The 15,082-nt window shown below is 43.8% G+C and overlaps 1 protein-coding gene across 1 annotated transcript in view; it reads right to left on the reverse strand.

Moving 5' to 3' along the window:
- The window catches only part of RDX (radixin), a 73,287-nt gene that overhangs the window by 40,734 nt on the left and 17,471 nt on the right, over positions 1-15,082 (reverse strand). The window contains exon 2 of the mRNA XM_075851598.1: positions 5,509-5,559. Coding sequence (XP_075707713.1) covers positions 5,509-5,520 — 12 coding nt within the window. The 5' untranslated portion in view covers positions 5,521-5,559. The remainder of the gene's footprint in view (positions 1-5,508; positions 5,560-15,082) is intronic.

Consider the following 15,082-nt stretch of genomic DNA (forward strand, 5'->3'; position numbering starts at 1 on the left):
AACGAAGTGAAAACCACAGCAAAAAAGTGATTTCAGGTCAAAATCTGCCTCAAAATTAATGGAGGAATTCTCAGGTAGATTTCTTCTGCCTGCAAAAAAACTCAGCGTGAACAGGGCCCTATGGGTATGTTCACACGTAGCAGAATTGCTGCAGATTTTCCTGTATGTATATGTGAGAAGCAGAAAATCTGCAGAATATTACAGTAGCATCAAGTGGATGAGAACAAATCTGATCCACACACAGCGGGAAACATCTGTGCAGAAATAGACCTGCAGCTCAGATTTTTAAACCCGCAGCAGGTCAATTTATGCTGCGGAACTATTGAGCTATGAATGACAAATGTTGAGGGTTTTTATTTGCTATGCAATAGCCGCATTTCCACAATAAATATTACAACTAGGATAAAAACAAAAAAAACTATCACTTTAAAAAGCCGCTCCTGTAGCGACGCGTCCCTGCTCCCATTGGCTGGTCTCTGTGCTGCCGGCCTCCTGGGATGACATTTTTTCGCATGTGATCGCTGCAGATTTACATGGGACAAAGTGTCATCCCAGGAGCCCAGCCGCACAGACCCACCAATGGGAGCAGGGACGCGTCGCCACAGGGGCGTCAGGGAAGAGGAGTATTTTTTTTTTATCTCCCTCTTCCCTGCAGACAACTTTCCCTTTAGATTTCTACACCGCTTTTTTTTCCCCTTATCAAAAATATGCCATGAATCTTCACTGGTTTTTTTACACAAGTGTTTCTTTTGCGGCATATTTTATCATGCACACATTTTCAATATGCGTTTCTTCTCTTTTTTTGGAGGGGGGGGGGCCGCTGCAGCCAGATGTTAGCTGAAAGAGGAATATAAAAAAAAAAATCTTGTTGTTGGAGGCAGTTTTCCTGCTTTTTGGGGTTACGCTTTTTATGGCGTTTTCCCCAAGTCATATAGGGAGCTTCTGGTATGTATGTATGTATGTATGTATGTATGTATGTATGTATGTATGTATGTATGTATGTATGTATGTATGTATGTATATATACATACACACACACTCTAAAGTGGACCCGTCAGTTCTCATGTGATTTCAGTTCTAATAAATACTTGTATTTCCAATATATAATAATGCTGGAGCAGCTTTTATTAGAACTCTGCATTGTGTCATTCCTCCTTGAAATGTATACAGCAATTCAGAATTAGGTGTCATCATTCGCCCTTGTAAATATAGGGTCTCTCAAAATAGCCTAAAAATGTCAGACACAACTGGACAGTGTTAAAGGGAAGGGGTCATGAATTATTTTTTTTATCCAATTGCTTTTAAAGCGGCTCTGTCACCAGATTATAAATGCTCTCTCTCCTACATAGTCTGATCGGCGCTGGAATGTAGATAAGTGGTTTTTATTTTGAAAAACTATCATTTTTGAGCAATTTTAGATTTATGCTAATTAGTTTCTTAAAAGACCAACTTGGCGTGTTTTTACTTTTGACCAAGTGGGTGTTGTAAAGAAGTGTATGAGGCTGACCAATCAGTGACCAATCAGCGTCATACACTTCTCATTGTTCCAGCCCAGCGTCTTTCACTGCACAATGACACTGTGCTGTGGATCATTGCTGTTCTCTACATTACAGCTCCGATCAGATTATGTAGGAGATAGGACACTTATATTAAAGAGGCTCTGTCACCAGAGTATAACAAAATTGTATTTGTGTTCTCATGGTCTACTTTTTTCTCTCTTTTAGTTCTCTATGGGGGCTGCCATTTTTTTTTCATCTCTGTATGTGTCGGTTAACAACACATACAGAGATGGAATACGGCACAGAGAATGCGAACGAGAGCCGTTCCATTCACTGCAGCGTACACCGTCTGTGTGGGAACGGCGCATGCGCCTCTCACACAGACCAAAACGAAGCTCGTTCGCAGAGTGAAATCCGGCACCATTTTCATGTGGACCGGAAGCTGCTGCCGGACAGTAAGATGATGACTTCCGGCCGCGGCTTCTGGCCATATGTTCAAGGAAGCGAAGGCGCAAGGAATAGGAGCGGAGGCGGCAGGAGCAGGTAAGTTATGTTTGTGTATGTGATGTGTATTATGTTCGTGTATATTAGTGTTATACTGTCTGCTGCGCACTGTATCTAATCCTCCTACATTGCGCAGTCGCTCAGAAAATGGCAGCAAACAGAGTAGAATGTTTGAAGATTCAAACCCCTCCTTCTGGCACTAGCCAGAATAAGGGAGGGGGGATTGTGTGAGGACACTAGAGCGAGTGTGTTTACTCCAAATTTGCAGCATAAAGCAAGGAGGTTGCTTTACCACATTGACCATGCTGCAATTTTGGGAACTGCTCCCTCTAGTGACCAGCACATGGAAATGTTATAAATTAGAATCTAATTTATAATATTTCCTGACTTGTGAAAAAAATTAAAACAAATGTGTAATCACTTAAATAATAATAGTTTAAAAAACATAAAAATTGCTAGCGACATTCCCTTTAAGCTCGGTTCACGCCGCCATTAATTCTTTTCTGTCCGGCTGCAGTTGGATTTTGCCTGTCAGAATAGTGTAACCCGATGCAGTTTTGTACTGAGCAAAAAACGGTCATGGCTCCAGTAAAAACTGAAATTGTGACGCAAGTGTGAACACAGCCACAAAATTTTATTCACCAAGCGTATACCTAGTACACACGGGCCTAAAAAAATCCGGCAAAAAACGCTTGGTTTAAGCTTCCCATTGACAATGGGAAAGCACAACGTTAGAGCGTGCGACGCGGTTCTTTAGACCAGTGTTTGTTTAAAAGCCGTGTTGCGTAAAAAAAAAAGCGGCGTCCGGTCGATGCTTTGGTGCGTAAAACGCGCCTAATTCCCATTGTCAATGAGAGTACTGACAAAGTAGGCGGCAAAGAAAAACAAAAAACTAAAGCGCGCAGAAAACACGCCTGTAGTTTAAAAAGCACTTTACAAAAAAGCTACTGTTTTTGACACATTTACAAGTTGTTTTTTTTAGCTCCGTGTGCACGAGGCCTAAAGGTTTCCACCCATAAGGAGAGCGCGCGGAGGCTTCTACCCGCAAGGAGAGCGCGCGGAGGCTTCTACCCGTAAGGAGAGCGCGCTGCTTTATTTTCTATGCTCGGTCCTAATGTTCATCTAGAACAAGGCAGATATTACATGTTAAGAGAAAGCACAATGTTAATACAGTCTAAACAAAAGCCTCTGCATGAAGTCGTCCGCCAGTGCTCGGACACGTAACTACGTCGTTTTAAAGTGGCGCGTCTGTTTTGAATAGGTATTTAAAGCTTGCAAATGTGATTACCTCATTCTGAAGCGAGTGTCATTTGCTTACTGTTGCTATTGACATACACAAGCTGCGAGTCCCCAGCTGGCGTGAGGCTCCGCAGAATGCCGGGAATTTCAGCATCAGTCCCAGCATGTTCATAAAGTACCAGAAGAGAAAATCTAAGTATATACAGAACATGCACAACATCAAAGGAAAGAGCAGAAACTGATCATGATCGTCACTCAGTATACAGGACACCATCACAGCAATATCTACTGCAGGTCTCCCAAATAATAAAAAAAAGGAGGTCACGCAATTGTTTCCATGAAAAAAACAACAACTTTACGTAACAGATAAAACGCATTACCATTGAAATCAAGGATAGTGATAGTTTCCGTTCGGCTTTCCGTACATCGGTTGCTCTGACAGGAAGGTTGAACAAGACAAACGAACGGAAACCAGAATGCGGATGTGAACAGGCCCTGACATCAGAGCCCCTTAAAGAGATTTTCTGGGTATTGTACATCAATGGGCTTCTTTTAGTATAGTAGTAATGTGTATAAATACTACGTGGCCCCCGGTGTGGGAGAAGTCTGCTGTATGTAACACAATTTAAAACAATTCAGGGACGTTAACCCCATCGGTGTAACCAGGGTAATCAGGGTTTAGGGTGAAGAATACATCTGGAAAATTTGCTGTGCACATCCTTCCATAATGGAGCCGAATTCTCAGATAAATATCAATGTACGTCCCAAAAGGCAGTAAGCCAGCACTCGCCTATATATGTATAGCCCCTATACCCATGACTATTGCATATGGTAATACGTGCAGTTACTACTTTAAGTGAAGGGGCCACACAATGGTTAAAAATAGTCCTTGTTTTTTCTTTTCTGTACCCCATCCCCCCCCCCCCCCTAGAATACTTTAAAACAAAAAATAAAGAATTTACAAAAAAAAATAGTTCATTTTCAGGGGATGGTGGGTGGGAGAATTGCTCTGCCGAATGTCCCTAATTACATGTTTTCACGCTGCCCCCGCCTGCATTACTTGTTTTTTCATTCCAGCAGGTACAGAAACAGAGGTGACCGGCAGTGACAGTCAGCAGAGGAGTCATTGTCATCACCAGCGCAGCCGATACTCTTCACCACGCATTTCACTAGCTGCAGACGCGTACGTGATAGGGCTTTAAAGGCTATCTAAGCTTATGAAGGCAATTATTTGTTTTAATAAATCAACATTTTGTTTCATCTTTGATTTTTTATTAGATTTTTAAATAAAAATGTATTTAACTTTGAGATAAAAGCTGTATCTTGAACTCAAAGCCGAATTCATCATGTCTGCAGGGCTCGCGGCTTCGGTGAACGCTGGTCAATGCAGGATTAGGGCATGTCCACATCAGCGCTGACTTTCCGTTCAGGGGTTCCGTCAGAACGGAACGGACACCCCGTGATAAACTTCTTTTTACGGAACACATCTAACAAAAAATGCATCGTGCAAAGAGTGGATCATTATAGATCTTTTAAAGTGTTCGGCGCTGAAGCCATTGAATGTTGCAGTGAACCTGGTACATTAGCAGTCTAATCTTTTTCTATAGACCGAGAGATAGAATTATTAGTACGGTCTTTAATTTAGGCAGCATAAAACTAGACCAAACAAGCAAAAGATGTCAAATTCATCTATGTGGCGCACACGGACATGTCAAGAAAAATGCGCTAAATCTGTCAGACACTTATCTTGTTATTGCCACCTTTTGGCTCATTTTACTCCAGTATTTTTGCCAAAAATGTGGCACAGGTCATTAAAAAAAAAAATACATTGCATTTTAGGACTCCACTTAGCCACACACCCCATAAATCTGCCCTGTTTGCTTCACAGCATCTTCGTTTGCCTGTTGCCTAGCAAAAGCTGAATGGTTCTGAATGGTCACTACTATGGGGCTCAGGGAGCAACGCTGTTTCCGTAATTTATGGTCAGGAATCACACGCTTCAGCCACAACACAGCAGTAGAACGGGGTTTAGGGGGCCCCGTTCTAGAGATGGGTGAGGGTCCCAGAGATGGGACCCGAATCTCTGACATATCCTGTGGATATTTCGTACATGTCTCGGATGAGAAAACCTCTTTAGGACCCCACAAGATAGAAGATGATACATTTTATTTCCTCTTTTTGTTACATTTATGTTTAGAGGGTGAGCAGCAGAAGACAAACACACATTTTGTTAGAAATAACATACAATAAGTTTTAATGAACTCACCGGCTTCGGCATCTCGTCTGCGTTTTTTTTCACAAACAGCAAATGATTGTCCTGCGGAGAAGAATTATAGTAATTAAGGCAAACCATTTAAACAGTGTAATACAGAAAAAAACAAACACCATGTGTGCCGGCATTCTAATATTCTGAAAATCTATAAGCAAATATGGATACATTTCAGATTAACATGTTAGCAAAGCTGGTCGAGTGCTGGTGACATGACAAAGCTGCAGAAGAAACGTTGGTCACAGCTTCCTCCGGCAAAAATGATCTGCCTGCCAAGAGTGCCGGTTGCCGATCCTGCGATGATCAGCTGATCCCTGCGGCGGCGGCTCCACAGGTCTGTGCTGAGAAAACGCTTTTTAGGAAAGTCTCCCCAGAACCAGACTATCAACTAAAACTAGGATGCAGATGTGAACAATGGACCCATTGCATGACCGATACCATGGGCGCCCCGGTCGGGGTTCCGCTGCGGTGTCTGTCGTTTAACGGGAAGCCTAATATTCGCATTGAGTATTCTGTATTAACCCCTTAAGGATGCAGCCTATTTTGGAACAATATTTTCTGTTTTCTCATTGCCACGTTTTGATGCCTTGCTTTTTGCAGTGGGACAATGTATTTTATAATGGCATCATTTTGGGGTACATATAATGTAATGTATAACTTAACTTTTTTTGAGGAGAGATAGGAAAGCCATTGTTAGGCCTAGCAACACCTCGGCACCCTTCGATCACAGAGCACCAATGGGGTAACAGAGGGAGCCCCTTTCCTCCGTCTACCACTTGGTTGCTGCAGTCAAAGCGGACCATTATATCTAAGGGGTTAAACAGCAGGGATCAGATTTTCTCTGATCCCAGCCTTTAAGAAGGAGGTGTTGGCTGTAAATTACACAAATCTACACCAGCAAGAAGTAAATTATAATAAACTTGTTGGGCCATGGTGACCACGTCGCTTTTGCCAAGGTCACACCCATTCCCACAACCGTGGCGAGGCTTGCGTAAAAAGGCCAACTGTTTGGCACTTTTGCAACATTTCTACGCCAGAAAACAGGGGTAGAAAGGTTGATAAATTACCCCTATGTTTTTTTCCAAAACGCGTCAGTGCAGAGTATAACAGTGTAGAGAAATCAGAGCACCTGTCCCCATGTCATGCTGCCTGTGGTTAGGGAAGCATAAACGCACGAACGGATTCCTTTTAGTACTGTATTCACAGCGCAATCGTTTCTGCCACAATCTTCTCGAAAATTGCAGGAACATTTTTTGTTAAAAAAAAAAAAAAAAAATCAGACTATTTGACCGCTGTTACTCTACCTCATGGCTTCTCAATCTTTATCTACAGGTGCCTCACCAGCATGAGAACCGTGATGCCTGGGCCTCAGAGGCGTAGCTAGGGGGTTTAGCACAGGGAGGGGGCATCCGAGTAGGCCCCAACCCTGTGGGCCCCCCCAGCACGTTTACAACTGAAGAGCATTTTGATTATATACCTGCCATTGTCCGTGTGCATGGCCCCACCATCCTCCCCGTTTATAAACCCCCCCCTGTCCTCCCGGTTTATAAACCCCCCCTCAGGCTAAGCATACAATCACTTCTGTCAAATCTGCCTCCCTGGTGCACCCCACTAACCTCTGGTTCGTCTCACTGGGCCGTTTACAGACAAGTACAAGTCTACATTCTGCAAGACGACTGATAGGAGAGGTCAAAAGTAGAGATTGTGTGTAAAACCTATTTATAAATGGCCGATCACTGCAGGAGCTACTGATGTAATTTACAACCTGGCAGCTGCACTTGGCACCGTCCCTTATCAAAATCAAACCTTTTTTCGGCTATCAGGCCCGGACAGAAGGCCCTGCTGCAAGAAACTGACTAGGAGTATAGAATAGGTTATTGTAATGTAACATTAGCATCCGCAAGAACGGAGCATCTGACGGAGTCTTGAAAAAGCAAACAAATGCGGTATATAAAAGTATCGTAATATATACGAAAAGCAGCTAGAAAAACTCTAGAAGAAGGAAAGAAATCCAAAGTGCCTTAGGCCAAGATCACACACCGTTTGGATGCAGTTTTTGGATTTTTGAGCCAAACACAGAAGCAGACGAAAAAGTGTGTGTGTGTGTGTGTGTGTGTGTGTGTGTGTGTGTGTGTGTGTGTGTGTGTGTGTGTGTGTGTGTGTGTGTGTGTGTGTGTGTGTATAAAATGCACTACACACAACTGCGTTTTGGTTTCTGCCGTTTTGTGGTCAGTGCCCTTTTTTACCAGACGCAAAATGACCTAGGTATGAGGTTTTTTTTTTCCAGGAATTTTCCCATAAGTTTCTCATAAAACGTGCAAAAGAAAAAAAAAAAATGCCTAAGATCGCATGTCATTTTTGTAACGCTAGTGTTTTTTTTAGATTCAGTTTAAAATTGGCAGAAAAAAGAAAAAAACTGTGTTAAGGAAGCCTTAGGCCCCTTGCACACAGGAGTAATGTTCTTCCATAATTACAAAATCCGTAATTAGGGACCCATTAATTTCTATTGGTCACAGACACCTTTCCATATATTTACGGATGTGTGTCCGGGCCGTAGAAATGATCCGCAAATTAGAAAACATGTCCTATTCTTGTCCACAATTACGGCAGAGACTCGCCCATAGAAGTCGAAGGCCGCTTCTGCAATTGCGGACGGCTACAGATGTGTATCCGTAGCCATCTGCTCCGTATTTGCGGACAGTAAAACCCCTTATGGTTGTGTGCCCGAGGCGTAACGCCTCATGCACACGACCGTGCGTGCCGTCCATGTCCAGTCAGTGATCCGAGGAAAGATAAAACATGTTCTATCTTTCCTCGGATCGGAGGCTTGGACCATTTTTCACAGACCTTATTCACCTGCTAAAGTGAATGGGTCCGTGAAGTCTATCGGGTGCTGTCAAAAATGGCACAACGGTCGTGTGCAAGAGGCCTAAAGGTCCATTCACACATTGCGGTTAGGAACGCATAAGAAAACATCCAAAAACCGCAGGCGTTTTATCCGCAATTTGATGCATTTTTTCTATGCGACTTTAACCGCACCTCAATGTCTTAAAAGATCCTTAAAAGTTCATTGACATCTTGACAGCTGCAATAAGATCACTTTGTAAAACGGCTTTTGGGCTTTAAATCAGCCAAAAGCAGTTCTAAAGGCCCGGCGTCTGTGTGGTTTTCTACATGCACGTCTACGGACTCGCAGCGTACAACAAGCTCTGTGTCGTGTATTGTGACCGAGAAGTTTTAAAAAGTGGTCAGAAATTAAAATGTCACAAACCGCCTTAATACATATCATGCACATATAGGACATTCCCACCAGCGACACACATTACACATGAGCCCCAGGGAGAGGTTGGCAGCTGCTCAGAAATTCCTGCTCCTGTGTACAGGATATACATCCTGCTCATCCCTCCATGATCAGCGGGTCCTGAGCACCGATCACAGCGACTGCTTCCAAGGAAACTCATCAGCTTTCTAAGTTATAAGGAAACAATGACAACTCCTTCACTCAATTCAGCTCCAACTGTTGTACTAGAACTGTATGATGAGGAGGCACTGAAACCTGCGCTGCATCTCCACCGTCCACGTGGAAGTACAGAGTGGGGGCAGGGATGTTGGGATTACACACCTTTACATAAAATATTTAGTGCATTGTGCAGGGTGTGCGGGCGCAGACTTGACTTCCTGTCTGGGTGACAACCATTATATAAAGCTTCATGTATGAAGTGATCAAAGGAAGTTCTTACAATACGGACCACCTCTTCATGTCAGGCGTCACCTCAGTTTATCCGGAGCTGTGCAGGCTGCAGGAAAAGGTTTATCCCTGAGCACTGACAGCGCAAACACAGGTACACTGATTACTGCGTGTGCTGCGGTCTCTCTACCTTTTTGTGTCTATTTTGGAGTTGAATTGGCTACGACTCCACCCTGCCCGCACCGATCTAAACAGGAGAAAGTTTCAATGCCCCCTGTGACTGATGTGCCACGGATCTCGCTTTTCACTTTATTTGTATGTGACTGATGATTGTCCCCTTCCCGAGAAAAAAAAAAAAAAAAAGTTATGGCTTTTGAAAAGTGGGCAGGAAAAAGCAAAAACGTGAAATTCCCCAAAAAAATGGCTGCGGAGGGAAGGGGTTAATGTTATCCGGGCCCATGCAGTCATTAAAACTCCAGCATTAAACAAAATGCCTTGTAAATCACGAGCATATGCTTCATTCAGTATACATTCAATCAGTGGCGTTCCCCATGGGGCCGGCAGACAATGAGAAGCTGAGCCGCCGCTATGCAGGGACCTGGTGTTTATTTTCACTGTTCGCTCATTAACATGTGTATATACAACACGCCACAGATACTCACAACTGTCTGCCCAAAACTGCTGCCCAGCGCCAAGCCATAGAACGGAAAATTATTAACAATTAATAGTGAGCGGATGCCCCAATGTTCGGTTATAGCCGCGCTGCAATGCACAGTACATGGGAACCACAGGCATCTCTAGTCAAGATCACTTCCGGCCGGAGCTCATGTATAGAACTTTTTTTTTTTGCAGTTTTGTCACTTGGCTATTTCACAAATACCAGAATTGTGGAGAACAGTGAAATATGGAGGTAACGAAACAAAACCGAATGTAAATACCTTTGGGGTATGTTCTTATGCGGCAGATTTGTTGCAGAAAATCAGGTGTTTGCAGCAGGTGCGTGGAGTTTTACAAACCCTATTCAGACATATTGGAAAGTCCCAAAAACGTCTGCACCAAATTTGCCCCTTGTGAACATACTTTATGCTGAGTTCACACATGAGATTTTCGCTGCAAATCCTGTACAGAGTCCCTATAGTTCTGTATGTGGGACCTGTAGACAGAAGCAATGCTTCTAGAGGAGAATACGTCATCCGAAAGAACACCAAATAATTATTTTTTTCTCGTGAGAGAAAAAAAACAAAAAAAAAAAAACTCCCAGTGCCGCCATATAAAATAAGACCACAGGAGGTACAGTATGGGCACATGGAAGACTATGGCCACCACATTAGGGATCCGTACAGCAGAGATCTGTAACGTGGCCGCGTGCATTGGATAAAAAGTAGACAATTATAACAAATTAACCCTTTCATGCCCAAGGGTCATTGATGCCCCTGTGTCCAGGTCAAGTTTTCCATTTTTTATATGCACTTCGTTAAAGAGGCTCTGTCACCACATTATAAGTGCCCTATCTCCTACAAAAGGAGACCGATGCTGTAATGTAGGGGACAGCAGTGCTTTTTATTTAGAACGACGAACTATTTTCACCAAGTTGAGCGATTTTAGCTTTAGGCTAATGACTTTCTTAATAGACAACTGGGCGTGTTTTTACTTTTAACCAAGTGGGCGTTGTGGAGAGAAGTGTATGAGGGTGATCAGCGTCATACACGTCTCTCCATTCATTTACTCTGCACATAGTGACCCTTCGTTGTTCAGTGTGCAGTCACATACTCACACATTAACGTTACTGACGTGTCCAGACAGTGAATAGACATCGCTTCCAGCCAGGACGGGATGTCTATTCACAATCCCGGCACTTCGGTAACGTTTGTGTGCGACTTACTCACACAGCACATCGAGATCACGTTGTGCTGTCATTTACAGCGTGATCTCGCGAGATTACGCTTGCTGTGCTGTAAGTCCCACACAAACGTTACCGAAGTGTCTGGATTGTTAATAGACATCACGTCCTGGCTGGAAGCGATGTCTATTCACGCTCAAGACACTTCAGTAACGTTAATGTGTGAGTATGTGGCTGCACATAGTGAACAATGCAGGATTACTATGCGCAGAGTAAATGAATGGAGAGAAGTGTATGGTGCTGATTGGTCACTGATTGGTCAGCGTTATATACTCCTCTCCACAACGCCCAGTTGGGCATTAAGAAAGTAATTAGCATAAATCTAAAATAGGTCATAACTTGGTGAAAATAGATCGTTTTTCTAAATAAATAACACGGATGTCACGTACATTATAGCGCCGATCTCCTTATGTCCAAGATAGGGCACTTATAATGTGGTGACAGAACCTCTTTAAAACGATAATATTTTTGGAACCGCTTTGAATATCACAACTATTTTTACTTTGGTTTTTTTACAAGACTTATAAAGCTTTCATTTGCTAGATTAGTTTAATTAATTCAGTGTTTTTAATTTTTACTATGAGCAGACAAAATCACAAAATGTGAAAAAAAAATTTTTATATCCATCCACACATACACTGTAGAGCTCTGTAACAATTAGTCCTCTTCTCTCTGTCACCCTGGATCGCGTAGAGTGGATAAGAGTGCTAGAAGGCTATATATACACCATATACCTATACATATACACACGACACGACCGTGAAAAGAAAAAAGGGCAGTCAACAATGGATCAACGGTCAGTTTTTCATGGCTGCTTTGCAATGCGTCTCAAAATTTGAATCCATTTCCTGTCCGTCTGACCGGTTTTAACCGCAATGTGCCATCGGTTTTTCATGGACGTTAAAAAAACTAAATTGATGAATTTTAATAGTTAAGGGCCTGTTCACGTCACCGTTCCGGGGTTCCGTCGGGTGAACCCCGCAACGGAAAGTGAAAGCACAGCTTCCGTTTCAGTCACCATTGATCTCAATGGTGACTGAAACATCGCTAATGGTTTCCGTTTGTCACTATTCCGGCAGGTTTCCGGTTTTCCAACGGAAAGATTAGCGGAGTCGACTGCGCTATTGATTCCGTCGGAAAACCGGAAACCTGCCGGAATGGTGACGAACGGAAATCATTAGCGATGTTTCCGTCACCATTGAGATCAATGGTGACTGAAACGGAAGCTGTGCTTTCACTTTCCGTTGCGGGGTTCACCTGACGGAAACCTCAGACGGAACCCCGGAACGGAAAGTGAACGGTGATGTGAACAGGCCCTAACCCCCTGAAAACACCACAGTGCCCATGTAGATAGTTACGCATTGCCCAAATATATAGTGCCTACGGTAACTAGTGCCACAGTGCCCACATAATGTTTTCACTGTAAATAATGCCCACAGTGCCCATGTAGATAGCACCAGTATCCCCTGTAGGTAGTGCCAATATAACGCCACAGTGCCAATGTAGATCGTGCCACACTTCACGTACATTACACACCCTCTTGTATTTAGCAACATCCCCCCTGCAGATAGCTCCACCACCCCTGTAAATGGCACCCCCTTAACACCACAGTGGACAGTGACGTCAGCGGTCAACTCTAACAGCGGAATCCCCTGCCAGAGTGGGGATTCCGCTCCAGGAGTAGCCCCTGACGTCACTGTTCATATATGGATAGTGACACCAGGGGCTTCTTCAGTAGCAGAATCCCCGGCCAGAGTGTCAGCTGGGGATTCCGCTCAGTGAGCCACTAACCGTGTCCAAATGGACAGTGACATCAGGGGCTCTCTCTAGAAGCGGAATCCCCGTCCAGTGCGATCTGACACCGGGGATTCCGCCCCTAGAGCCACTTCAGGTGGCGCCATCTACAGTCGGGGGGGGGGGGGTGATGCTATCTACAGCAGGGGCATCCTCTGCCAGAGCGCTGGCCGGGGAGGCCGATGCTGGGGGGAGCTTTGGTGAAGCCATCTACAGAGGATTTTGCCCTACCTACAGGGAGTTATGGGGGGGGGGGGCACTATCTACAGTGGGGGTGTATTCCAGGGCTCTCAAAGCCCCGGCCTACATGAAAGTGCAGCGCTGCTCACACTGAAGCAGCACTGCACTCACTAAACCACTTCAAGGCTGTCAACATCTATACACGTGCTAACTACATGGGGTATCGGCAGTTAGAACGTATATAGCCATATGGCAGCCGTGAAGGGTGAAAGGTTAAATAGCAGGCTCCAATATGTTCAGGGAAGGTTAAACTTAAAGGGTACCTAAAAACTTTCAAACTTCAGACATGTCATAGTGAGATGTCAGTAGTTTTGATCATTGGAGGTCCAAGCACTGATCTCTAAAATGAAGTGGCAGAAGCGCTCAGGTGAGCGCTGAGCCGCTTGGTTTCTGATTGACTTTTTCCGGAAAGACGAGGTAATGGGGTACGGGCCTAAAGACTTCCTATTGAGGCCATACACCAACTGCTCGGCTTTCCGAGAAAAGCCAATCAGAAACCAAGCGGCACAGCACTCACCCGATCTCTTTTGCAGCTTCGTTTTCGCAATCTATGGGGGTATCAGTGCTCGGCCCCAACCAATCAAAACTTCTGACATGTCACGATCACGTGTCAGAAGTTTAGTTACCCTTTAAAGAGTTTTCTTAAAGACATACAAGTCCTGGCACTTCCAATTGAATTGAAAAACCGCATCTAATAATTGCATGCAAAAATGAAACCTCATTGAAAAACACCGAACTGCGGTAAAACACATGCAGTTTTTGAGGGCTTTTTTTTAGCCAAACACAGGAGTGGACACAAAAGAAAGATGTATCATTCTTTTCTTTATATTTTTCCTTCCTTTTGGATCCACTTCTGTGGTTGGTTAAAATAACAGAGCCCAAAAGTAAGAAAAGTGTGAGTGTGTTACTGGCCTATGGGTACATTCACACGTAACAGTTGAGGTGCAGTTAAAAAACACATCTGCATTTTAACTGCAATTTAGTGTATTTTTGTTTAACGGTAGAATTGTATGGTTTTTCCCATGCGGTTTTGAACCGCACCTCAACTGTCAGGGAGAGGATTTTAGATGCATTGAGAGTCCCTTTTCTGAATGAGATGGGACGCACATCCCACAGACCAGAGTCGAGTCCTTCTACTTCCCTGTAGACAACCTCACATTAATGGAGATTTCTTCAAAATAGGGACCAGAAGCAAGCGAATCCCAAACTAGATTAAATAGGGATATTTTACCTTCATAACACGTACAAACAATATAGATTTCCATGTGCACTGTAGAAAATCTATTAAACCAAAATGGAAAAAAGTAACATTTGACGTGAGGATCAAAGTGGATTCTGGGAACATTCAGAATAGTCTTTCCATGCAAACGGCTTCTCTTGGGACGAGACAACCCCCCTTAGACGCGCTATTTCACTGCTCGTATTCTCTGGAAATCCTCATTTTCATTGTAATGGATTATCTACTAGAAGAACTTCGCCAAAGCGGGGGCAATATTAACTTTTCTGCACCACTAGATCCCAGCAAGACCTCAAGACATGCCCCACCAGCCAATGTACAACCGAACCTTTCCCTTCTTAGGCCTTATTTACATGAGCGTATTTCACGTCCGGACCTATGTAAGTCAATGGGGACATTGACATTCCGTGTTTTTCACGCAGCGTGTGTCTGTTGCGTGAAACTCACTGCATGTCCTATACTTCAGCGTTTTATGCGCATCACGCACCCATTGAAGTCAATGGGTGCGTGAAAATCACGGACATCACACGGTGTGCTGTGCGTGATTGGCGCAACAGTTGCTCAAAAAATGAGAAAAAAAGAAAAAACCACCTCCTTCATTTAATTTTGCATACGTCATAACCACTTGACATAAGGCTGCCATACGCGCAAAAATAACGCAGGCACGCACCAAACACTGATGACACGGGACTGCAACGTGCGCAAAACCCAC

The sequence above is a fragment of the Rhinoderma darwinii genome, chromosome 2, assembly GCF_050947455.1.
Source record: "Rhinoderma darwinii isolate aRhiDar2 chromosome 2, aRhiDar2.hap1, whole genome shotgun sequence".
NCBI lineage: Eukaryota > Metazoa > Chordata > Amphibia > Anura > Rhinodermatidae > Rhinoderma > Rhinoderma darwinii.